The 27,927-nt window shown below is 35.4% G+C and overlaps 1 protein-coding gene across 1 annotated transcript; it reads left to right on the top strand.

The window, feature by feature from the left end:
- The first annotated feature begins 126 nt into the window (after positions 1–126).
- On the top strand, positions 127–27,927 carry LOC126809378 (titin homolog). The gene is made up of 21 exons (XM_056098876.1): positions 127–217; positions 3,757–3,983; positions 4,518–4,715; positions 5,733–5,932; positions 6,871–7,090; positions 7,821–8,313; positions 9,670–9,923; positions 10,771–10,905; positions 11,905–12,826; positions 13,753–13,861; positions 14,920–15,076; positions 15,657–15,776; positions 16,333–16,485; positions 17,223–17,451; positions 18,268–18,478; positions 19,071–19,230; positions 21,273–21,389; positions 21,749–21,862; positions 23,570–23,743; positions 24,467–24,492; positions 27,915–27,927. The coding sequence occupies exons 2-21, from the start codon at positions 3,774–3,776 to the stop codon at positions 27,925–27,927; spliced, it is 4,215 nt and encodes a 1,404-aa protein (XP_055954851.1). The 5' UTR covers positions 127–217; positions 3,757–3,773.

Below are 27,927 nucleotides of genomic sequence, written 5' to 3'. Positions count from 1 at the left end.
AGAAACAACTAGAATATATACCTGACAAAAGTCAATCAATTCCGATCAATGACAATCAGTGAAATCAGTGTAAACCACAAAAGTGCTAAAATCAATGTAAACATCGAGTCACGTGATCAAGAAAATAAAATGGCGGTGACGAGCATTCCGTCGTGAGGACGAAGTCGATGAAAAAGGATTTTCTATGTACTTACCGACGCCGATCAATATTTTGAAGGTAAGCATTAGGGTTTTAAATTATTAGAGAATTCATGAACAGAATTTATCTTTGCAAGGTACCAGGATTAATGGATGCAAATCGCAAATGAATTCACAGTGTTTATAAAGAAATTGTTTCCCTTTATTGCTATGTGTATCGAGTGTGGCACAGGTCAGAGAAAACAGTGTAATTGTCTTTTAGGTATTTCGGCATTGTCAAATGCTTTGTGCTTCTGACTTAAATTCTGACCTAACAACTCGGAAAAATCAGCTTAATCTGTATTATTAGTCAACTATAATAGGCTATTTATTATGTTGAAATTGAATAATATTCTAACAATGTCATTGGTTGCATCAGTTTTGATTCCAACCATCAAGAAAATGAATGTTGAGTACAGTCTGCCAACCTATTACAAACAGTCCAGATATCCAATTAGAAGTGGTTCCACCACTGATGTCTCCCACCTTACTCCAGCCACAGTAGTGGCCAGTGCCGGACTGGTGTGCCAAAGCCCACCTGTCAGGTCATTGACCAAGGCCCACACAAGTATGCACCGAAGGCGCATCATGAGCAAGCCGATGTCGGGCCTGGGGGAGGGGGGTTTTCCCCCCAGGAAAATTTTTAAAATTGACAACCTCAAACCTATTTCCAAGCATTTCAGACCAAAACTGAAGAAGGCAAATTTTTGATTTCCTGATACAATTGAATTATAACAGAATGACCTAAGAGCACTGTGACTATCATTAGATGAATTTGAGAATTCTCTTCAGTGTCAAAAACAAAAACCTTTTATTCTCCGTGATGAAAATAATGCAAATTATAATATACATACAGTACACGTATTTGACAGTTCTGTTGACGCACATCACAGAATATAGCGAGAATCTTTGAACTCACAGAAGTAAACGAATATCATCATAAGCTCATGAACCTCACAAGCTAATGATGATATTTGTTTACTTCTGTGATGATAACTGATAATTGTTCTCTAAAGAGGTAACAAATTATTTCTTTAGCTTCAAGGATAGTCAAAGTAATCTTCAGGTCTTTTAGATTGATGGCAATGTTTGTCAGTCATTTTTTTCCTATCTTTTCTTTCGCCAGTCCTGTGTCCTGTCCTCTCCTTCCTTCTTTCTTTTCTCCCCCCCCCTCTCCTTTCTTTCTCTTTTTCTTTTTTCTTTCTCCTTTTTTCTTTTTTCTTTATAGGCTTAGGCCCACTTTTTTTAAATGAGCTTAGGCCCACCTGTCACGGACAGGTGGACAGGTGGGCCCAGTCCGGCACTGGTATCGGCTCGTCCTACAGACTAACAGAGTTCCTTTGCGCAAGTATTTTTGGCAATTGACTACAAAAAGGTTACTGGCCTATAGCTCCCTTAATTTACACATAAACTGACCCAAAACAGTACACACATAGCTTAACATATAATAAATCAATTCCCATTGAAATAAAGGTGAAGCCTTACCGCATAGTTATATGATGTGATGAAACCCAACTGCTAGGCGAAATTTCAACTGGTCGGTGTCATGACGGCTTGCGTAATACGTCATTACAAGAAACATCGCTATGCAAATGTAGAACGCATAACCACAAAGAAAAACTGTTTGGTAACTATTTTAGTGGTCCAGTCTTCACTATTTGTCATAGAATTACTTATTCCAATACAAACTGTAATGATATGTGTTGACAATTGTGCGTTTGAACCTATTTGAACTTGCGTAAGGAGTCTTAGACTGTATCAATTGTAACGTTAAACACACAGTTTAACGTTACAAGTATAGTAACTAGTATCCAATATCCAACAAAGGTAGTGACAGTCGTGTGGGCTTCTTAAATTTTTAAAACCATGCTAAAAATAGGTAGCACGTCATTGACATTTCGGTCCTGCATCATTTCGGACTCAACATGACGGTTTGGACTTTACTTGACGACTTTTCGGACTCTGTCTGGCGACTTTTCGGACTCTGTCTGGCGACTTTTCGGACTATGATGAATGATTAAAAGACTGTTGAACATTTTTGTGATATATTTGTCCGATAGTTGTTTTGTTTTTTTAATTGATCGGCCATTCTTGAGACCTCTAATAAAAAGATAACACTGATTTTACACGGCTTGTTATATTTTTTTTTTATTTCATCGGCTAGTATTGAACTTGACAATACAATATTGTTGAAAATTTGTGTATATTTTGTAATACTGCTAATGTTTTTATAATTGTGAAAGCCAAAATGGCTTTTACGTGAGTCAGAATAATCGAATCAACCCACGGCCGCCATTATCGCTGATTGACAACTCACTTTTTTCCTCGTCCACTAAATAACTGTAAGGTTTCTTTGCGCATACTACAATAACATAGGGATTATCGGTTAAACAGCTTTAATTAGCCATATTGATCGTTGCCATTTCTAATATTTTTCAAAAAGAGTTCTTTGTTAATTTACCGATTGGTACTGCTATCTATGGCAAGCTTGTCGAGGAATGCGTGTCAACGTGTAGCTTTCGGATTATCGTTAAAACATTCTAGGGGCTTGTAAAAGCAGTGCATGTCAAGTAAATATTTACTTTTGTTTTTTGTGTAGGTCATTTTGAAATAAATTCTACAGCATATTATTCTTTTTTAAAAAAAATAAATTACTTTTACGGGAAGCGATGACAGTTGTGTTCAACCTTTCCTTTCAACTTATTCCCGAGTCCGAAACGTCACCTGTCCGAGCCCAAAATTTCACCTGCCCAAGTCCAAAACATCACGGACATATTTTTTTTGAGTCTGAAAAGTTGTAAGCCTGAAATGACGCGGGACCGAAATTACATGTAATCTAACATATAAACAAAGGCCCCCAGCTCGATCACGGGTCAAGATCACGGTTGTTTAGCATTGATGACTGGAGGTCGCCATGACCTCGGGAACTAGTAGAGGTGGAAAAGTGCAATAGCGCCAATACTTGTTTGAAGGTTGTGCTATGTATATATAAAACCAGAGATTGTTTTCCTTATAAATTGTGTTGTGTTTTTTTTTTATTGTAGTCTCCTGTATTTGTCTCACATGTGCAACTTGTCTCTAGATGTTACACATCACAGCAAATGTTTTTGCTTTGGAATTATATTAGGAATCTGTTTAATAATAACCCATTCTATCATTAGACGGCTTCAACCCATTCCAAGCCAAGACTCTTTCAATCTAGGGCTCTCTGCCCTATGGCTATAGTGCTGGATTTTGCCAATTGCAGTCTCGATGAATCGTGATACATCCATTTAACAATGTATTGTGTCAGCACTACTACCCTACATACACAGTTGTAAAGCTTGATTATTTGCCTTTCCAAAGATATTTCTCCTACCTTTCTGTGACTTATTTAAACAAGATTATAAGGCCAGGTCTTCAACAACTCAATATTTTAATTTTGAGACAAGGCAAATACACCATTCACTCTATATTTTAGTGCTTAAATTTCATACACAGACTTTTATTTCTAAGACTTTGTTAAAAACTGGATGATCGCTTAGAGTGAAATTTTAGGGTTGCTTGTTATTGTGTTAAATATTTATTATTTCTATCTAGAATAATTGTAAAGTGCCATGTCAGAAGATTGTTTAGGGGGAGATGCAGCTACACTGAAGGATGTAGTTGAAGATGATGGAAAGACTGGTATCTTAGCAACCAACTCTAGTTCTACAGGAACTGGTACCAATGACCTTGAATCTGCTGATTATCAATTTGGAAATTCTTCCACTGGTGTAAATAATGAAGCCTGGAATTTAGACAGTTATTTACAAGCACAAGGGGAGGTAAGCAGCTAAGATACATGTAGTAAGAATATTGGCACTCCCATACATGTACATGCACATGCCAATAAGCCCAAAGTTATTAGAAATTTCAGACAGATTGATATGTTCATTAGAGAAAGCGATCCATTGCACAAACTCCTTAGTTTGTCCAATAGGCCAAACCAAAAGAATATTTGCATAGGAATTAGGAGACAATAAAACAGATCAAATTCCATTTTAATTGACATCGAAAAACGAATAGTAGAAAATCAGCCATAAAAAAACTATTTGAGGTTGAGGTTAAATTTTAATTGTGTCTACTACAGTATTTTGTTGGGTACATCTAAATTGTAAATTCCAGGTCTTCTAATTAATCTTATTCAAATTTATATTTTCACTTTTATTACTTTATTAGGATAAAAAAAAACCCGGCCATAAACGATTATTTGAATTCAAATACTACAGTATTTTGTTAGGTACATGTACATCTGAATCGTTAGTTCCAGGTCTAATTACTTGTTCGAACTTATATTTTCGCATTTATTATTTTTTTAGGATAAAAATCCGTTCAGTGGATTAAGTGAAGAACATTTAAACCAATTAGAAGATGTTTTATCTAGTGATGCTGTGAATTCTTTATTACAACAAGCGGAATTTCAAAACCTAGAGTCAAACTTAATCAGCTCAATGGAAGGACCAGCAACTTCATCCAGCTTTGGCTTTGATGAGGCCACAGCTCATCAGATAATTCAGGTATGGCAAGAGATAAATGTTGTTGTGACAAAAGAGTCGTGAGAGCACCATCATTATTTTAAAACGCCCAGATTGAAATGTGGTTGTATATTGTCGTCGCCCTTGTCCGTCGGCCTGTCCGTCTGTCCGGCATCCACAATTGGTTGTGGACACTCTAGAGGCTAAAGTTAATATCAGATTGACTTTAAATTTAAACACAGTGTTTAAGGTCATCAGACGAAGAAACCTATTGATTTTCAACGATTTCCGATAATTACTACAAGAGTTATGGGCCTTGAACACTTTGAAAAATCTTGTGGACGCTCTAGATGCTCAAGTTAATATCCAATTGACTTTAAATTTATACACAGTTGTTTAAGGTCATGAGACGAAGAAGCCTATTGATTTTCAGCGCGATTTCTGATAGTTACTGCCAGAGTTATGGCCCTTGATCTCTTTGAAATATCTTGTTGACGCTCTAGAGACTAAAGTTGATATCTGATTGACTTTAAATTTATACACAGTGTTTTAGGTCTGTCTCTGGATACGGTATATATGTAGAACTGTGAATGGGGTAGGAGCTTGTTTTTATGGTACTACTGTTCATGTAACTGATATATGTTTTAAACATTTCACTCTGTGGGGATGGGGTGGGGGGGGGTTGTAGTTTAAATCCTAGTGGGTGTGGATCGAGGGACACAGACGAATCTCGTTGTTCTCACATGTCAGGTGTAGCACCTTACATGGGAGGGGGCTGGCAAATAAAGGTTTGCCTAGACATCCACCCATTTTCACATTAGCAGGTACATAAAAGAAAATTTGACTTTTGGAATTTGATGATGATTAGTGAAGATGTCACCGTTGTAGCAGAATTCTCTTTCCTATCATTTCACATGTAATCATAGAAAATATAGTTTGAAATGGATAAATGAAGTATTGTGTTGATGAATGACAAGACATTAAACTGCTTTCTATGAGTTTCCTTATAAATCACACATACTTATCTGTAGTAATGAGCCTATGTTTAATGTATTACAGGAGGGTGTAAGAGAACATGAGTTAGCTGTAATAGCTGCAGCTTTCAATGATCATGCTTATGCCATGCCCTTAAATAGAGAACCAAGAGCCTCAACATCAGCTGTAGAAATTGACCTCACTCCTGACCCCACACCTAACCTTGAGTCTGATGATAAGAACAAAAAAGATGGAGACAGTGAAGAATCCCAACAACCTATCAGGTTAGTGTAAAATTGGTTCTTGTTGCAAACATAGATCATCTTCACAGTGTCAAGGTATTATGACTATCATAAGATATCTTGACTGCTTTAGACCACCAATGAGCACTTTCTTGGTGTGATCAGTGAGGTAATTTCCCTGTTAGTCAGTTGATATGACAGAAATCATGGACTGACCTTGATTAAATGTAGATTTCGAATTAGATACTTAATAAATGAAACCCTAACCAAAATCGTTTACTTATTTATTCCCAGTTGATAATTCTTTATAGATGAATAGGACGTTCAACCCCATTTCATTTTATAGATTCAAATTCCTGCTGCAGTATAGTCATTACCAACATCCATTCATTCATCCTCATTATTTTGTTTCTTTATCTTGCTGACTACCTTGACAGTCATGTAGACCAGTTCAATTAAGGTTGGAGCCACGGTGGCTAGGCGGGTAAGACGTTGGCTCGCTAACCTGGAGGTCGGGTGTTCGATCCCTGCATTGGCAGAGAAAGTTCATCCAGATTTTCCGGCATTGTTCCCCCTTGTCAATGGAGCCGGACAAGGGACAACGTATAGTCGTTCGGATGGGAGGAAAAACCGAAGTCCTGTGTACACATTGGCTTGCACGTAAGAGATCCCATGGCAGTTCGAATTCGATATAAGAGTAGGCGATAGTGCTGCTGTCTGGGCAAAATTTCCCTCATAGCACACTGTATGGCGTATGCCCGTCTTCATTAGCCCAGTTGGAGCAGAACAGTAGGACGTTAAACTCCATTTCATTTCATTTCAATTAAGGTTGATTAACAAGAACATTTGCATAGTGCATTACAAGACATATTTTGAAACAAATATTAGTTAGTAATTGTTTGAAGGGATCACCTGTTAATTGAGAACTACCAAAAATCTTGTACCTTCAAAAATATTTTAAATGTGTCGCGATTTTGTAGGAGATCAATTCGTATCAGTGATGCTGAACAACGAGAGATGGCAGAGAAAATTCTCCAAGAGAATCGACAGAAAGCACGAGAAGCCAATCAGGCTTTGGTGTCAAAAGATGAAGGAGAAGAAGAAGTAGATGGAAAAGAAGAAGTTAAAAAAGGAAAGCGTGGCCGAAAACCTAAAACTGATACAGATTCAAACAATCCCCTTAATACTAAATGGAATAAGGTATGGAATAATTATGACTGCTCCATATGAAAGTAGATGGGGAGTGGAGGCAATGAAATTGGAATGGGACCAAATATAGGCAATGGCGGCAAAGAGATAAATAGATGGGAAAGGGGCCAATAGATAGATAGGGGTAAATAGATAGTGCATGAAGCAAATAGGTAGGGCATAGGAGGAAATAGATAGGGCTTGGGAGGAAATGGAAGCAAATAGATAGGGCTTGGGAGCAAATAGATAAATGGGAGCAAATAATAGATATGAACAAATATATGGGGCATAAAACAAATAGATAAGGCATGAGGACAAACAGATAGATGTGGGCAAATAGATGGGAGCATGGGGCATGGAGGCAAATAGAAGGGAGCAAATAAATGAGGCATGGGGGCTAACAGATAGGGCATGGGGGTGCAAATAGATAGGACATGGGTCAAATAGATAGGGTATATGGGCACAAATAGACAAGGAATGGGGAGAAATAGATAGATTGGGGCATATAGTTAGGTTATGGGGCAAATAGGTTTTACCCTGATATTTTACAGAAATGACAATTCGTATCGTTTTTGCCTTATTTTATTGATAAGGATTTATATCACATAGTTTAAAAAGGAAAACTGTAGGAGATTCAAGCTAAAACTGATAAATAATTGTAATGATCCGAACTAACATTAAAACTAGCATAACAGTTACGATATTTGCAAAAATCACCGTTCTATATATATTTTATTCACAGAACAATCGTAGAACCCGATCCAGTAAAACTACAGAAGAAACTGACACTGGAGATGAGGTTGAGGGGGCCACAGACAAGGTTGATGGGGCCACAGACAAGGTTGAGGGGGCCACAGACAAGGTTGAGGGGGCCAAAGTGGAAGAAGAAACACCGACTCCTCCTACTCCTCGACCAGTTGGACTACGAGGGAAGAAAATTACTTCTGGTACAGAAACACCCCCTCCTATGAAACGCGTAAGTCGTGGAAAGTGGAAAAATCCACTCTTTAGAGACAGACCGGAAACACCCGACAGTGGCAGTGGAACACCGGTAAAAACTCCACAGGTGAAAAAAGTTGAGGAAACCACAGATTCTGATGCAGAGAAGATAACACCAAAACGCCGAGGACGAAAGAAGAAACAAGTAGATGAAGTAGAAGAGAAAGTAGAGGAAGGCAAAGGGAAAGTAGAAAATAATACACCCAAGAATGAAATGGCTACAGAGACAGGAGAAGGTTTGTCATTATAAATAAATGATTAGGGCCCCACCATCAGCGATAGGCTGATCAGTCTGTAAGTGTGCCAGTCCCAAATCATGTCAGCTCTGTATCTTAAAGATACATTATGTAAGATTTAGATAAAGAACTAGCCATTCTTGCTATAATAGTTCGAAAGTAGATGATGTAAAATGAATAATTGGAAAATTTCATTCAAATTACTCTATTGCAAGCAAAGATATTAGACTTTGAAGGTTTGACAGACGTGTGCAATAATTTCAACCACCGTACTGGTTGATCGAAGCTAAGTCTCGATCCTCGATATTTGACTAAATCAAAGTATCGCTGAACCATTCTAATCTATTTAATATTGGAGAAATCTGATGCCATCGAGAGTTGATTAAGGCCTGGATCAGTTAATTAATGTCTAATTAATACTTTAGAAAACATTTCAGGCCTAAAGAAAGACCTGCAATAGGCAGATTTAGCTCTTGCATAATGCATGTTTAAGTATTGCTTGGAGTTAAATGGTGATACTTGGCAATGATTGTTCAGTACACTAGTCAAACTTCTGGTGTATCATACCTGTATTACAAGCGGTACTCATAATACTGGGGTCCTCCTGTGTCTAATGACAATTAATACATTGTTAACACTACTGCCGACAGGACTGACTAGGAAATAGTATGTAATTATTAGCATGAAATCAACAAGTTAGAAGTGTATGTAAAAGATCCCTCGATACTTAGTTATGTTACCATGTGGATGCTCAATTGTCAGTTGGGAATGTGCCGAATTGACAGAATTTAGATCAAGTGACATATAATTTAATTTTGTCAAATTTAAGTTCCACCTGTCCTGAAAACAAATGTGTGAACATGATCATGATGTAATCAAATGTCCAGGCTATTATGATTGATCAAGTTTCTATCATATTCTGTTGGACTTGTGTAGAATCCACGTCCAACAAGAATATGAAAACAATGGATTGAGGAATCCGATACGGAAGTGTTCTTCACTAGATAAATATTAAAGTAGATAAACAAAAAAGACACTAGTACTGTTTTCATAGTCAGATATAATTAGACCAACGTTTCGAAAGGGTACGACCAACGTTTCGAAGAGGTACCCTCTTCGAAACGTTGGTCTAATTATATCTGACTATGAAAACAGTCTTAGTGTCTCTTTTGTTTATCTACTTTAATATTCTGTTGGCACAGAATGAACTGTTCATTTTTACTTGATTTACACTTTTCGAGGTAGAGAGATAATTCAATTCCGAAACTTTCAGTCAAGTATCCCCCATTACCATGTTCAACATGACTGTCATCATTCAGTTTTATTTAAATAATAAAAAAAATACTTGTTTAACAGAGGTAACTAAGGAGAGTAAAGTGAAAGTTAAGAAAGCAGTGAAAGGAACGAAGAAAGAAGCAATAAAAAAAGCAGTATTAAAGAAGGGTGGTAAAAAGGTCAAAGCAAAAGTAAAACAGGAAGAAGAAGTAGAATCAATAACACACTCCAGTGAAGAAGATGTTCCTCTTGGACAACTGAAACTAGATAAAACATCAAAACAAAAACTAAAATCTAAACCCAAACCTAAAGCTAAGGCTACTCTTAATAAGCAGGTTAGTTATAACTTTATTAACTAATTTATCATTCTTTTCCAAGGAGCCACAGCAGCTCAATGAGTCAGGTGCTGGCTTACTATCTGGGATATTTTAGGTTCGATCCCAGTGTTGGCAGAAAAAGTTCTTCAGAATTTTCAAGCATGATTTCAGCAAGGATGGTCTGGCAAGGAATGGTGTCTAATCGTTGGGACGAGAAACCGAGATCATGTGTACACATTGGCATGTGACTGTTGGAATTCGAAATAAGTGTAGGCCGTAGCGCCACTGTCCATGCATGCCCAGTTTGTTCAGAAAATGATATCAATCCCATTTCATTTAATTTCACTTCCTTTCCAAATCACCAATGGACCATCCATATAGCACTATAGAAAAATGAATGCAAGATGGTTAAATTGACTTAAAGATACATTATGTAAGATTTAGATAAAGAGCTAGCCATTCTTGCTATAATAGTTTAAAAATAGAAGATGCAAAATGAATATATTGAATATTTCATTCAAATTACTCTATTCTGAGTAAAGATATTAGCCTTTGAAGGTTTAACAAGATGTGTGCATTGATTGTAACCAACGCACTGGTTGTTCGAAGCTAAGCCTTGTTTCTCCATTTTAAAATTAAATTAAAATATGGCCGAACCATTCTAATCTACTTAATATCAGAGATATCCGATGGCATCAGGAGTTGATTATTGTCTTGTCATGTTAAGAAATGTCTTATTAATAGTTTATGTAACATTTAACACAAGGCCTAAAGAAAGAACTGCAATAGGCAGTTTTAAAGTATATGTTTCGTAATTGTTCCTGAATTTGAAATTCATGTTTTGATTTAAAATTCTTGTTTTTAGTTAAAAACAGAAACAAGTACTGAAGATGATGATGATATTCCATTAACTAAGCTTGTCAAAAACTCTCCAGCAAAATTGAAAAAGCTTAAAGCTGCTATAACAGCTAAACGTGGTGCTAAGTTCCTTCCCAAAAAGGTAAGATAAAGATTCATATTTATTTATTAATAATAGCTTGACAATATCAAGATTTTAAAGCACATCTTGATTGGTCTAATTTTCGATCTCAAGCTTGTGACAACATCGTGGGCTTTTTTCAAAGTCTTTTGGTTTCCTCCTACATCTAAAGACCCCTATGCGCAATCAAATTATTGAAAAATTGTACAACATGTAAGTCCCAAAATGACATGGTTTGTGTCGAGTGGATGTTAAACAGTTGTTTAGGTACTGGAAAAGTTTATTTATAGGAAGGAGAATATCAGTAGTTGAGTGTTCAGGATACTGGACTTTTGACTAAAATGTCCTGACTTTGATTCCTGGTGAAGACTTAGAGATACTATCAAGATTATGTCATGGATAGTATTTACACAGATGACAAGGAAAGTGTTACTTTTAGAAAACTGAAAAAGCCCTTGAATATTAAAATTCAGAAATGAAAGCAACATATTTTGAACAAGGCTGTTAAACACTTAATTTGAACTGGACTTAAAGATACATTATGGGAGATTCAGTAATGAGTTGGCAGTTCTCACTATAATAGTTAAAAACTAGATAATGTAAAGACAATTTGCTGAAAATTTCATTCAATTGATCCACTATGAACCGAGAACCAAGCGGTTGAAATTTTTGCCTAGCCTCGGATCATCATTACTAAAGTCTCGATTATCCATTTAATTGTTAAGTCGTGAAGGAAAGTTATGCAGTAAATCGGCTCATAATCTACTAAAGATCGCATAACCATCCAGAGTTGATTATGGTCTGGATAGGTTAATTAATGTCTAATTAATAATTTAGATAATATTTCAGGCCTAAAGAAAGACCTGCAATAGACAGATTTAGCTCTTGCATAATGTAGGTTTAATAATGTTTTGAATGGAGTTTAGCTTCTAGTTGACACTTTACGGAGGTAAAGGTAACATGTACAGTGCATCCAGCAGCCTTTCCACCTATTTTTGAAAATGTTTTATCTTTTCATAGCCTGGATTGACTGGAAAATCAAAACTACTTATGATACGACCACCCAATCAGATGAAAAAGAAAATATTACAGAAACAGAAATTGGCCGCAAAGAAAAAAAAGGAATCGGCCAGCAAAGACAATGAAAAGACAACAGAAGTTGAAGACAAGCCAGCTCCTGAAACACCCAAACCCGATGTTCCAAGCTCAGCAGATAAAATGGCTGCCAAACGGAAAGCACGGAAGTCAGAACCCGAAGTATTTTTAGATCCGACAATGACAGATTTATTTAAACCAGATGGAATGATTGTCCATGAACATGAAAAGGACGCACCAGTGTCACCAGACATTAAATTTGATTCCAAAGGTCTAAGAATACAGGAAGTAAAAACTGAAAAAGCAGATATCAAGGCAATTGACCCCAAAAAGTTTTATGAGATCAAAAAATATTCTGAGGTTAAAGGTGAAAAATCAGAGGTTAAGAAATTGACTGGAGTTAAAGGTGAAAAGCCAGAGGTCAAAGGTGAAAAGGTGGACATCAAGAAAACTATGATCAATGATGAAAAGTCTGAGGCTGATAGATCAGCTGTGGTTAAAGGTGAGAAAACAGAAATCAAGGTTGTGGATGATTCTAAGGTAAAAGGTGAGAAGGCAGAGATGAAGAAACTTATTGATGATACATCTGCTGTTAAGAAAGAGCGAAAAGACTCGGAGTCAAAAGACGAGAAAGGTAAAACCTTTGTGAAAGTAGAAAAACAGGGATCAGAGGTCAAAGTTAACAAAATTCACAAGCAAATATCCTCAAATGACAAGAATAAAAATGAAAGGAGATCTTTAGACGAGAAATCTTCTAATAAGTCTGAGAAAGAAAGAAGGGAAAGTAAGAACAGTAACGCTGAAGAAGATTCAAAATCTGGAACAACACAAACACATGATGCTAGTGGTAAGTAGAAATAAAATAGTTTGTTTAACAACATTTTAATAACACTGGGCCAACCATTTTAATAGATGATGATTACATGATCCACATGTGATTACAGATTCTTGTGCCATGTTGTATTATTGGTTTTGTCTACTTGTTGTTGTGTAGTTCTCCTGCTCCTTGTCACACGCAAGTGTGGATGAAAACCACCCCACTGAACTCTATGACAGATCTTATGATATGACGCTCACATGTTCTACCATTTGGCCATCCGAATTTGTCACTTTTTTACATGATTAAATCTAACCTGGACGATTTATATTTTGATTCTGTTTTCTTAATTAAATAATCAATTTAATTAAAATTAGCGTGGATTAAGCTGTGGCAAATTTGATACGATTAAATCTAAGCCGGAACACCATTGATATTTTGATTTTGGTTTCTTAATTAAATATTAAAGATACATTATGGGAGATTACATAACGAGTTGACAGGTCTCACTATAATAGTTAGAAACTAGATACTGTAAAGGGAATTTGCTGAAAATTTCAGTCAAATTGATCCACTATGAACCGAGAATTAAGTGGTTGAAAGTTCCGCCTAGTCTCGATCATCCTTACTAAAGTCGGTACGACAAACATCATAGTCTCGATTATCCATTTAATCATTAAATCGTGAAGGAAAGTTGTGCAGCAAATCGGATCATAATCCAACAAAAATCACAGGCTAGCGTTGACATCGAGAGTTGATTATGGTCTGGATAAGTTAATTAATGTCTAATTAATAGTTTATATAACATTTCAGGCTTAAAGAAAGACCTGCAATAGACAGATTTAGCTCTTGCGTAATGTATGTTTAAATAATCAATTTGACTTGATATTATTATCGATTTAGCCTGGTAAATTTGATATTAATTGAATTATTAATTAGATTAATTATGATTGTAGACAGTGAAGGTGGTATGAGCTATGAAGATGATGAGAATGATTCTGATTGGGATCCCGGTAATGATCCAGAAACACGCTACTGTTTATGTAATAAACCTCATAATGACAGGTAAATATGGTGTCAGCCACCCACAATACACATCATTTCTCTTACATATAATATAATAGGCCGGTTTAGTTTGTCGTCTGAATGCAAAGGTGGCGCACATACACCAGTTTAGAACCGCCAGCTCTCTACCAATCTTCGAGAAGACTTTTCTAAAAAAGCTGTCTTATAGGCAATAGGCAAATTAAGCTCTTGCAAAATGCCTTTTAAAATAAACATTGTTATTATATTCCAACAATAAAGTCAATAAGAACGTTCTTGTGCTCTTTTAGTTTTATGCATGATACAAAAGGTTGAGAATGATATATTGGTATGGTGATTCTCAGCCTTTAGAATCTGTAGCCGTTGGCAATAAAATATCCTTGGTCTGCACAGGCTTGCTATGGTCTCTCTTATAAGTAGTCATGCAACCAGTAAGGAATGGATTTTAGTGTCTAGTCAACACTATACTTTGGTCATTTTAAAAGATACAGTTATTTTTTCTATGGTCATGTGTGAAATGCTATGGAGTAGAATTTTGCCCAGACAGCAGTGTTTTTGCCTACTCTTCATCGACAGATGCTGCTCTTAAATCTTAAATGACCCAAAGGTTTAATGTCATAACTTCATAAAAACCCACGTCATAATGGTAGATAGTGTTAAAATATAGATAAGCATTTTAAAGTCATATAATTACAAAACAACTGTTAACTCTTAACTAATAAAAATGCTACTCAAGTTGGACATGTTGTTTAGATTAGCATTCCAGGCAATTAAAAATCAGTGAACCCGACCAAACCCAAACATCCAAAATTTACCTCTTTTTTCTAGTTAGTCCTAGAACATGGTTTTAAAATAACAGAACACAATTTTTATGGGAAACAATCACTGGTTTTATTCTAATAGCACGACGTTTCGACAAGTATCCTCTTATCGTTATCAAGCACTAAATGCCACTTAAAGATTATGGTTTTAAAAATCCTAAGATTCCACTCGCCCGACCTTGGAATTTAAACCCAGGCCATTCTAGTCAAGTAGATGTAAGAGAATTGTTTAAATGTTTTACTGTTTGTTATTATCAGGTTTATGATACAGTGTGATGCTTGTCAAAAATGGTATCATGGTAGCTGTGTTGGTGTATCAAAATCCATGGGTCAGGAATTTGAATCACAGAATATGGATTTTATTTGTCCTGTTTGTACAGAAGAAGGTAGAGAACCTGCTAAAAAAGCTCCAAAGGTAAATTTGATATGATTATCAAGTGTTTTGTTTTTAAAGAATATGACAATTATTAAAACCTTCAAGATTTTAAAATATTTTTACAGAAATTAATTGTTAATTTTTATAGAAAATGTGCGATTTTTTCAATATGAGGCTGGAATTTAGTTTGTATTCCCCAGTGCTCTGGAATGGCTATGTTTTGCACATACGAAAAAGCATTTGTTTGAATTGAAATGATCATATATTTGCCTCATAAATTACATAAACCAATCATTGAATAATAACAATACCTGGCAAAATAAATAACAAAATATTTTCCCACAGGAAAATGAAATATACTAAAACATATATAAAATATATTAATAATATCAAAATGGTTCAATATAGAACCAATGCAATTTAAACTTACATTAACTGTCCCCTTGTGCAAAAGATGGGGTATCTACTAATTGCTACATGTCTAATTGTAACATGTCTAATTGTAACATATCTAATTGTAACATATCTAATTGTTATATGTCTAATTGTTACATGTCTTATTGTTACAGGTCTAATTGTTACAGGTCTAATTGTTAAATTGTTATTTGTCTAATTGCAGGAATTCCGATCACCAGTACGACTGAAGAAGACAACGCAATCTGGTGGGGAAACTAATGTCTCAAGTACTAGCAATGAAACACCCAAAAAACACTCCACATCCAGTGATCTCCGAAAATCTGTAAGTGATTACATTAATAGACCTTTGATTTACAACAAGAATTAAATACAACAGTACAACAGAAGTGTTCTGGTCATGTGAGCTCTCGAAATGAGAAGTGATATAAGTTGTTCCAGAAACAGAATAAACGACTTTCTCAGAAATTAAAAAAAAGATATTTAGTTGGCAGATTGAATTGTCTTTTTGCCCAAGCCCTTACTAATTTTGTTGGATACATGCAATTTTGCACAAAAATATACATGTAGAATCATTGAAAATAATTAATAATGATACAGTCATGGGTGGGGATAGGGACTGGGGGAGTTAGGCGTCTAAAGCAAAGTAAACCATACTCAGACAGTGCCTCTGATTTTTCGAGCTAAAGTATGGTATTGGGCAGTATTCATTTAAAATTGATAGATTTTTATTTCTCTCCATATCATAAAGGGTTCCTTACTGTTATCTTTTCATTGTATTGTGTGCTTTATTTTTAATAGAAATTCTATTTTTTTAAATGTTTTACCTCTAAAGAGAATACAATTGATATGTAAGTATATTTGTATATTATTTATTATAGACCGAGAAAAGAACATATCAAGTGTGTGTCGGTAAATATTGTAAGAAAGAGGCTAGAGTAGGATCTGTTTACTGTAGTAATGAGTGTATTATACAACATGCTAAATTATCACTTAAATTATTACAACAAGATCGAGATAAAGTCACTTCTAAGGTAACACTTTAATCATTACATAGTTTTCAAAATAAAAGAGTAATAATTCTGCAAGGCCCCCACCTGGCCTTTATAAAGAATGTTTAATTAAATCTGTACATCAGACACCTAATTGTAAGGAAATAGGGCCTGACAAGGACAGCTGTCTAGTCGTTTGGATGGGATGAAAAACCGAGGTCCTGTGTACACATTGGCCTGCACGTAAAAGATCCCTTGGCAGTTGGAATTCGATATAAGAGTAGGCGGTAGTGTCGCTGCCCGGGCAAAATTTCCCTCATAGCACACTGTATGGCGTATGCCCGTCTTCATTAGCCCAGTTTAGGAGTAGAACAGTAGGACGTTAAACCCCATTTCATTTCATTTTATAAGGAAATAGCCTTATTTACTTTCTCTTGAATTTCATCTTAAATGATTGTCAATGCCAAAACAGTTTGTAGTACCGGTAGTTACTTAACTGTTTCTAATATTTCATTGATTACACTGGTAAGACTATCCACACCTTCTGTAAACTTTGCCAAGAGGTAAATAAAATTTAGGTCTCCCCCCCCCCCCCCCATCTAAGTTTTGTCACGATCATCAAGTATTTAAATTCTATTGCCATTATGAATATTACATGTAGTTATATCCCTTGAAAACAACTGAAAAATTTGATATTTAGTGAAAAATGCAATAATTGTAACATTATTTCATATTTTAAAAGGAATAAATCTTAAAATTTTGTTATATTTCCTATGTAGAAAGCTGAAGAACCTGATACTTCATCATCAAGTAAAGTAGGAACAGATAAAGTTGTTGTATTAGAGAGGAAGACAGGATGCATATTAAACGGACCTACAGCACCTACTGAATCCACCCTACAAGACTGGTTAGAGAAACATCCGACGTTTGAGGTTTTACAACCAACTGTCAATAAACCCCACTCGCATCATCATCATTCTTCGTCACATTCACATAGCTCTAGCTCCAGTAAGTTCTTCTTTCTTACTTCATTTTTTATGGCCAGCCTTTACTGGTTGGTGTCAGGGAGGTTGCCAACTTCTTAATCACAGAATCTGTTTGTCTCCTAACTGTTCTCACACCCGCTAGCCATTCGATCAACACATACCTAGCATGTTACATCACCCAATAAGTTTGTGATACCCTTACATTTTTGGCTTCAAGTTTGTGATACCCTTACATTTTTGTCCTACATGTGCCCAATGGGTGTTTTTGAGATAATCCAGTATATTTCTAGTAATATTGGTTATCTATACTTTCCATATATACCAAAATTGCCATACTTATATGGGGGTGGTGGATGGCCGAATGGTTAGCACGTGCGCAGGGAATCATAAGGCCTGTCATTGAGTCAACTGCCGTTGTAAGTGACAAGGATTAGGGTCGCCTGTCCAACCTCCTTGGTTTTCTCCGGGTCCTCCTGTTTCCTCCCACTGTTAAAGACCCCTCCCTACGCCCAAGCGAATTATTGAAATAAAAAAAAATTAAACCATATGTTAGTCCCGAAATGACCTAGTTTGTGTCGAGTGGACATTAAACCCCAGTTCTTTCTCTCTCTCCATACTTATATTGGAAATAACTACCTGATAAATATTTTAAAGCAGTTTAAAGAGACATTAATACATTCACCAATACAGGGCCGTAACTAGCTCAGAGCAATGAAGGGGGTGGTTAGAGCTTTCACCAATTTTTTCACAGTGGGGCAAAGCCCCCCCTGCAACTCCCCTAGTTATGGGCCTGCACCAATATCTTCATGTAATAATTTGTATTAATATAATGTTTCAGGACGAAGTAGCAGTAGTAGTAAAGATCGGCATAGCGATAAACATGATCGTGACCGGAAAGATAAACATCGAAAAGACAGGGACAAGGACCATAGTAAGCATAAACATGTCGAGAAAGATGGTGAAAGAAAATCAACAGAGAAAAAAGACGAAGGTCCTGATCCAATTAGAATAAATGTTAGAAAAAGTTTGAGGGATGCATTAGCCAATAGGTAAGTTTTCTTCTATTTGTTTATTCAGTCTTCCTTTCTGTATTGACAAAGACATGTTTTTCAGAGGATACAAAGAAGCCAGTGTCACACATATTATATTGGGTAAAATCTTTTGATTTACCTGTTTTTAATCCGATTGAATCCAAATCTGGAAGCCTAACAAGGTCAGCTGTCTAGTCATTCAGATGGGACAAAAAAAAAACGAGGTCCTGTGTACACATTGGCGTGCACGTAAAAGATCCCTTGGCAGTTGTAATTCGATATAAGAATAGGCCGTAGCACACTGTATGGCATATGCCCATCTTTATTAGCCCAGGTTAGGAGCAGAACAATAGGACGTTAAACCCCAGTTCATTTCATTTCCAAATCTGGAGATGATCTAACATTGATGTATGAAAGTTATTTTGTTGTTTTTGTTGTCAGAGCGGATCATGCTGAGTTATGAAGATTATTTGTTTGTTTTAATTTTGTTTATCAGAAATGATCATGCTGGTGGCATATGAAGATTATTAATCTATTTGTTTTTGTTTATCAGAAATGATTATGCTGATGGTATATGAAGATTATTGATCTATTTGTTTTTGTTTATCAGAGCTGATCAAGCTGATGATGTGATGTTATCAAACAGTGAAATCAAACATATATCACTCTCTATAGAGGAAGAAATGTACAAATATTTTAAAGATGTTGGACATAAATACAGAGCTAAATATCGTAGCCTTGTATTTAATATCAAAGATACTAAAAATAATGTAAGTACAGTCCTATATTTTTTAACATTCTCATAAAAATTCTCATAAAGATAACGTAAGCACGTTTTTGTTTCCAAATGTTATGTTTGTACAAAATCAGCATAAATATTCTAGAGAGCTTGCTTCTGCACTCTGTAGTATTATGCTTCTCACAGTTGGGCAGTTGCATATTGGACCATTCCAAGTGGCACATTGTACCTCTGGATTATGGGAGCCACAGTGACTAAGTGAGTAAGACGCTGGCTTGCTAGCGTGGAGGTTGCAGGTTCGCTCCATGTGTTGGACGTGAAAGTTCATCAGGATTTTCCAGTGTGGTTTCCCCATGTACGAGGTGCAGGATAGAAAGCCTGACAAGGACAGTTGTCTAGTTTTTGGATGGGACAAAAAACTGAGGCCCTGTGTACACATTGGCTGGCACGTAAAAGATAACTTGACTGTTGGAATTCGATGTAAGAGTAGGCCCATCTTCATTATCCCAGTCGGAGCAGAACAGTAGGAAGTTAAACCCCATTTCATTTCATTTTCTCAGGATAATAATAATCTAATATAAAAGATAAATGGGAAAATAATTAAACGAGTATTATCTATTTATAAAAATGGGTTGTGCAGCCCTTTTTATATGCTCACATGAATGTGTGGTTGTATATTGTCGTCGCCTCTGTCTGTATGTCCATCAACAATTTCTTGTGGACACTCTAAAAGTTACATTTATCATTGGATCTTTTTAAAATTTATATATGTTGTTTACATTAGTGAGATGAAGAAGTCTATTGAATTTTCGGTAATATCTTCTAGAGTTATGGCCTTTGTTATCACCTTATCTGCTTTAAATTTGTATGTATCATTTGAATTAGTGAAATGAAGAAGCCTATTGAATTACAGCAATTTCTGTTAATTGCCTCGAGAGTTATGGCCTTTGTTTCACTTTGGTGAACCTTGTGCACGCTCTATTGTGGACGATCTGTATTAAATTTATATGCTTCATTTAAATTAGTGAAACGAAGAAGTCTATTGAATTTCAGCAATTTCCGTTAATTTATTCTAGTGCTATAGTTAAGGTCCTTGTTTCACTTTGTTGAACCATATCAACGCTCTATTGTGAACATTCTAACAACTAAAGTTATCATCCAATCTGTATTTGAATTAGTAACACGAAGAATCCTATTGAATTTCAGAAATTTCTGTTAATTTCTTCTAGTTCTAAAGTTTTGGCCCTTGTTTCACTATGTTGAACCTTATGAACACTCGAATGACAAAAGTTATCATCTGATCTGTATGAAATTTATATGCATCATTTAAATTAGTGAAGCGAAGAATCGTATTGAATATCAACAATTTTGTTAATTTCTTATGGAGTTATGGCCATTGTTTCACTTTGTTTCATCTTGTGAATGCTCCAACGTATGAATTTATACGCACATTTAAATTAGTTAAACGAAGAAGCCTATTGAATTTCAGCAATTTCCAATAATTACTTTTTGCGTTATCACCCTTGTTTTACTTTGTTGAACCTTGTGAACACTTGAATGACGAAAGTTATCGTCCAATGCTGGAATGACGAAAGATATCATCCGATATGTATGAAATTTATATGCATCATTTAAATTAGTAAAATGATGAAGCCTATTGAATTTCAGCGATTACTTCTAGAGTTATGACCCTTGTTCTACTTTATTTATCCTTGTGAACATTTGGATGACAAAAGTTATCATCTGATCTGTATGAAATTTATATGCATTATTTAAATTAGTAAAACGAAGAAGCCTGTCAAATTTCAGCAATTTCCAATAATTACTTCTAGAGTTAAGGCCCATGTTTCAGTTTGTAGAACCTTGTGAACCCTCAAATGATGAAAATTATGATCTGATCTGTTTGAAATTATCTTGTAAATGCCCCCAATTGGACGATTTGGCTGCTATGGGCGTATGTTTTGTTGCCTGGCAACCTATCTTTTCTTGATGTGGAGGTAATTGAGAACCAGGCTATTTTTTTAGTATCTTGTTCATGTATTGAATTGATCACCATTATGTATTGTATTTTAGGGTTTATTCCGTAAAATTCTAAGTGGTAAAATTCGGGCTTCTAAACTTGTGCAGATGTCATCTACAGAATTGGCATCCAAGGAATTGGCAGAGTGGAGGAAAATGGAAACAAAACATGTAAGTTGCCTGTCTATAATAACACACACAAGATAAACAACTAAAATGAATTAAATGGTCATTGTCTAATTGATAAGTTAACATAGGGCATCTTTTCTATGTATTTGCTACAAATTACTCTGAGACCTTTTGTACATTTAATGACCTAGACACATCAAATTCAAAGGTTCCATTGGGAATTGAACCATAACCACTCTATTAATTTGCACTTTTAATATGGCATTCATTTTATTCCGGTTTTAAGTGATAGCTATCCCAGAATTAGAAACACTTCTTGGAATAATTCTGAATAGTATATCTAAATCTACTTCTTATTTATTGTCACTTGCTAACCATGTATTTTTTCTTCCATTATCCAGACATTAAAGATGATTGAAGAACAAGAAAAGAAAGCCATGAAAGAACATGTTCATATACGTAAGAAAACTCACAAAGGTGAAGTAGAACTTGATGAAGATCTCAGTACTTTAAGGGTATGTACATGTACAGTATCCTGTCAGACGTAAATTCAGGTTTTGTCAGGCACCATCCGTCTGGTGACTGTTATTTAGTCTGACCTCTGATCTGAATGATATTTTTTATACATGCTCGACACAAAGTTCAAAATGTCCGGTATTATTATTAGTACCTGACATTTTGTGCAGGAAAACTATAGCCATTTTTTCCAGGCCCGAGTATTTACTAATCTTTCTTCTCATACATAAGCTTGTAGTAATAAGCCCATGCCAAATAATATTATGAGAGGGATATTAAAATGGGCTCCATCCACCCAACTGTTTAATCTTAGATTATCAAAGATACTATAATACTAGAACACTTAGTATGGTTTTTAACTGTCTTCTCTTACATTTCATTGATTACACATTAATTACATCCAAATCCATGTCCATATCGAACTATCAGATAGCTTCCCTAGCAACAGAAGTTCTAGTAGCACATGCATGTCCATATGAAACAGAAGTTAATTATTGAATGTCGGCACCAAACGTCCTTCATTCCTGGTTCATAATATAGGGGCTAGGAAACCCGCTATTATTATGTTATTATCATGGACCGAATCAAGTTATCATAGATAAATTGAAATAGGCTCTATCTTGTTAGGTTATGTTTTCGAGAATATTTTGTAATCGTTCAAAATATCTTTATCAAACTTGGTCCACACATCTGCCTTTCCATCCGTCTGTCCCAATTTAGTTTCCGGAGCATATCTCATAAATGTTTTATAGTATTTAATTACTTTCTGATGTATAAACTTGTTGTTTAACATACAGCAGCTGATCGAGGTAGGCAATGGTTGTTGTGCAAACATTACAAGGAGCATAGGCGTACGAGCTGGGGGGGCGGCCGCACCCCCCATTTTGGGCACCAAATGCTGGGAAAATTTGGGCACACAATTGTACTTTGTAAAAGTTGTATAAAAAAATATTGTGTTCTTGAATGTGTCCAATTTAACAGCGAATTTATTATTATTATGTAACATACTAAGAACCTAACTACATTTTTTGGGCACCAACCACCACCGCCCCCCCAGTCAAAAATTTCCCCGTACGCCTATGACAAGGAATAGCGACTCTGCCTTGCCCTGCTACTGTGATCAGAGTATGAATCTTTTGACTATTCCCATTGATATTCCAAGAAGATATTTTCCTTATACCTTCTAAACAAGTGCGGGGATCACGTGGCTAAGTAGGTAAGACGCTGGCTCGCTAGCCTGGAGGTCCGGTGTTCGATCCCTGCATTGGCCGAGAAAGTTCATCCAGATTTTCCGGCGTGGTTTCCCCTTGTCAGTGATGCAGGAAGGAGGGCCTGACAAGGACAGCCGTCTAGTCGTTCAGATAGGACAAAAAAACAAGGTCCCGTGTACATATTGGCGTGCACGTAAAAGATCCCTTGGCAGTTGGAATTCGATATAAGAGTAGGCTGTAGCGCCGCTGCCCGGGCAAAATTTCCCTCATAGCACACTGTATGGCGTATGCCCGTCTTCATTAGCCCAGTTTAGAAACAGAACAGTAGGACGTTAAACCCCATTTGATTTCATTTCATTTTCTAAACAAGTGCAAGGACGCTGGATCTTGTTTATTATTGTGATGACCATGGTGAAATTAACTTTTATTAACTTTTATTACTTGCTTGTTTAAGACTAGAGAATAAAAGATGAATTGTTATTTACATTTATATAGGATGAAGTAGAGAAACCCACTCCAGTAAAATCAAAGATGGAACCTAAAGCAGATCTATTATCTGAACTTATAGTAGATACTACAGATAAACATCGTACACATCTCTTCGATTTAAACTGTAAAATATGTACGGGTAAAGTGGCTCCACCTCCACAAGATGATGTGTCTAAAAAGGTATTTTATCAACATATTGCTTCACTTTGGGATTGGGTGTTGGGGGGGGGGGGGGCGGTGTTGGATGGCCGAATGGTTAGCTCGTGCGCGCTGTATCATAAGGTCTGTCATTGAGTCAACTGACGTGGTTTCAATTCCCCGGTTGTACATGACAAGGAGTAGTGTCGCCTGTCCAACCTTGTGGGTTTTCTCTGGGTCCTCCGGTTTCCTCCCACTGCTAAAGACCCCTACGCGCAAGCGAATTATTGAAATAAAATTAAACCATATGTTAGTCCCGAAATGACCTAGTTTGTGTCGAGTGGACATTAAACCCAATTTCTCTCTCTCTCTCTCTCTCTCTCTCTCTCTCTCGCTTCACTTCAGATGAAATGTCGGGCATTTTGAAAACACATTATCGATTCCATGATAAAAGTAATATTTACAAAGATTGAAATAGAAAATTTTGCATTATTCAGCATACTCTGCAGACAATATGAATAAGCTTTCCTTACCTTTGATCCTCTTTTTAATCTGATTTAATCTTAGCTGGGGGATTATCTACCATTCATATTTTACGTAATCAATTTATGTACAATTTAGAGTACATTAATCATTGACAAATTATACATTGTATGAAAAATGCAAATGTCGAGCAACAGCTTTAAATCAATTTTATTGGCAAGTGTTCTGTACTGTAGCGAGTAAATCAAATTACTATATATTTCTGTTTTGATCTATTATTAGGCAACTGTGGCTCATTCTATTGGCAGGTTTTCTGTACTGTAACAAGTAAAACAAATTACTATATATTTCTGTTTTGATCTATTATTAGGCAACTGTGGCTCATTCTGTAAAGGGAGAGAAGAAAGAAGAAGATGAAGATGTGAGTAAGGCTGATATAAAAGAGGATTTAGCCAAGGTAGAAGAGGTTGTTAAGGAAGCTCTAGCTAATGTTAATAAAACGAAAGTAGAAGTACAAGCTTCATCTAAAGTTATTGTCAGGTAGATCAAACTTCATAAATATTTTCTCTGTGTGTGTTAAAAAAACCCTTGACATTTGGGTTTCAAATAAGAATAGGTTTGGAAGCTGCTGCCTGCACAAGAGTCTCTGTCCTCCTAAACATTTAATTGTATTTTACCCTAATGTTATTGGCAGGTAGATCAAGCTTCATAAACATTTTCTTTGTGTGTGTAAAACAACACTTGGCAGTTGGAATTTAAACAAGAATAGGTTGAGACACTACTGCAATAGTCTCTTCCCTAAATTGGACCTAAATTTCCCTTCTAAGATAATAAATATTTGTAAAATCAGTGGGGGTTGGGTGGCTGAATGGTTTAACGTGTGCATGTTAGTTCAAAAGGTCTGTCATTGAGTTAAGTGGCGTTAGTCCCAGAAATGATCTAGTTTGTGTCGAGTGGACATTAAACCTCTCTCTCTATCTCACTCACAGAGCCTCAGATTAATATTATGATGAACGGTAAGAATATATTACAATGTGAGGGGTCTTCAAACAATGAACTGTGTTTTTTCCAGTTTGTAACAATTTGTGTTTTATTGTTTATATTGGTGTCCTTCACTTTCTATCATAATTCACCAGCAATATTCCATTTCTATTATAAATTTGATTGGTTATTACAGGTCACCTGATTCAGCATTACAGTCTGGTTTAGAAGCACGAGCTAAGTTCACTCCATCAGGTCCTGTATTATGGAAAGGTTTTATTCACATGCAGGAGTTTAATAAATTCTTCACATCTGCTTATAAAGTATCAGGTCCTGCAGATACTCTGGTAAATATTCCTGGTATTTTTGTGTATATTAGGGTCTGGGGAGGATGTATTGAGCATGTGTAGTGAAATAAAATACCAGTTTTGATTCTTTGTGGTGCCACCACGGCTCAGTGATTACGGAGCAAGCTTGCTAATAGGAGATCCTGGGTTCGATTCTGGGTGTTCCTTAGGATGCGCCTCACATATGTGGAGATTTTTTAAAACTATGATGAGTTTGACCGCCTCGGCATCCTTGATATCAACTTTTATCAAACGGAAAGCTTTTAGGTCTACCCTCCTCTAAGAGTTGTTAATTTTTCACTTGCTGTTTCTCATACTATATGTTGGGACAATGTAATAGTATCAGTATCAATATTGACTAAAATGGGGCAACCCATGATGATAGAGTTTTGCTGCGAGTGGAATCTGGCGTATATCTTTATATCTTTATATCTTTATAATCGTTTTCCTGCAATAATGTGAATTCTTAGTGAAACTAAATAGTTTTAAAGACAAAAGTAAAACAAAACTTTAGATTGTTTGTGGTGTGTCTTTAGAATAACTCTTGTCATTCATTTGTTTTACAGTGTATAGCTGATACTATACAGATATGTGGTAGAATTGTACCAGAACAAATCTGGGATTATCTTTCAAAAATAAAACAGGCTGGTTCAAGGGTAAGTTTATATTACCTAAAACTTCAATTTAACATAACTTTTTCAGTTAAGAGCTCATTTAGCTTTGATTGTATGGACAGCTATGTCTATAAAAATACATGTATGTAATATTCTGATAAAATAGAATCCTATTTTGTGTAATATTTGGTAGGGCTTTTTCTGTTATCTATCCCAATAGAAAAATTTGAGTTTATTGCAGAAGGTGTGAAGGTCGAATTGTTCAGGCCACCTGTGTATTCCAAATAATTACTTATTTTACGACCGATAAGAAATAAATTATTTTTTAAAATCAATTTTGTCCATTAATCACATTTAGACATTGCTAATTTTACAAGAGTTGTTAAACTTAACAAATTCTACAGTGCTAAAGTAAGGGTAGTGTAAATCATCCATTAATATAGTTATGGTTGTATATTTGTGATTAATATAATTATCAGGGCTGCCGACAACCAGTATCGCAGCGCAATTTGCGATACATATTTTGCCTATTGCTAACCAAAAATTAAAATCTAACGTTTTTGATTCGCAGTTACTGCGAATCATTAATATGCCTGTCATTTTGGAGTTTGACACAAGAATAATCCACATTTTGAAGACTAGAAGGCTTACTCAACACTTTCAACGTGTATAAAATGTTGAATAAAATTTTATAAACAAAACTGAATTCTCCGTGTGACATTTTCTTCTCAAATTACCCAGACACAATACTATATAACACAGGGACATAACTCTATGAATAGGGACTATTAAACCGGAAATAGGGAATCAAGTAGTACCACTCACATTGCGAGACATCAAGTAATTATCATATTCATTTTGAAAGAAATAAATCCAGTGTATCCCCCATGCATTGTAAATAAAATATAAAAAAATAAATACATGTTAACGTATTGAAAAATGATAAATCAAAGTAAAAATTCCCTTAAAATATTATTGTTTATATCGCGTGTGTCTAGTTAATCGAGGTGCGCCCGATTGAACAAAAATAGTAATACACGATAAAAAGCAGACAAATTGTTTTCTAACGAAGATTTCTAACGTGACAAAAAATAACAATTAAAATGAGTGGGGCTTCGGAAGTCACTTTCAAGAATTGGCTTCAGACATAAGACCTAACTAAAAGTCTACATCACATTCACAAACTGTCACAAGTACTTGTGGCAGTGCTAAAAAATCTAAGAATTTAAAGAATAGTCAGAATGGAATCTAATCATATTTGTTATGAATTAAAGTAATATCTTGTTATTTAGGTGTTTTACGTTGAAACTGAAAAACTGCTAATCAATTTTTAAATTTGCTAATCAAATTTGGCAAAATTGGACTTTTTGATTAGCAGTGCTGCTAATCAACTGTGAAAAATTACCAACAGCCCTGATAATTATGGTTGTACATTTGTGATTAATATAACTGTGGTTGTATATTTGTGATTAATATAATTATGGTTGTATATTTGTGATTAATATAATTATGGTTGTATATTTGTGATTGATATAATTATGGTTGTATATTTGTGATTGATATAATTATGGTTGTATATTTGTGATTGATATAATTATGGTTGTATATTTGTGATTAATATAATTATGGTTGTATATTTGTGATTGATATAATTATGGTTGTATATTTGTGATTAATATAATTATGGTTGTATATTTGTAATTAATATAATTATGGTTATATATTTGTGATTAATATAATTATGGTTGTATATTTGTAATTAATATAATTATGGTTGTATATTTGTAGGATATTTGTGTAA

The sequence above is a fragment of the Patella vulgata genome, chromosome 1 (assembly GCF_932274485.2).
Source record: "Patella vulgata chromosome 1, xgPatVulg1.2, whole genome shotgun sequence".
NCBI classification, from domain to species: Eukaryota; Metazoa; Mollusca; class Gastropoda; family Patellidae; genus Patella; species Patella vulgata.
Note: the sequence above shows the minus strand (reverse complement) of the source record. Positions and strands in the feature narration are given on the sequence as shown.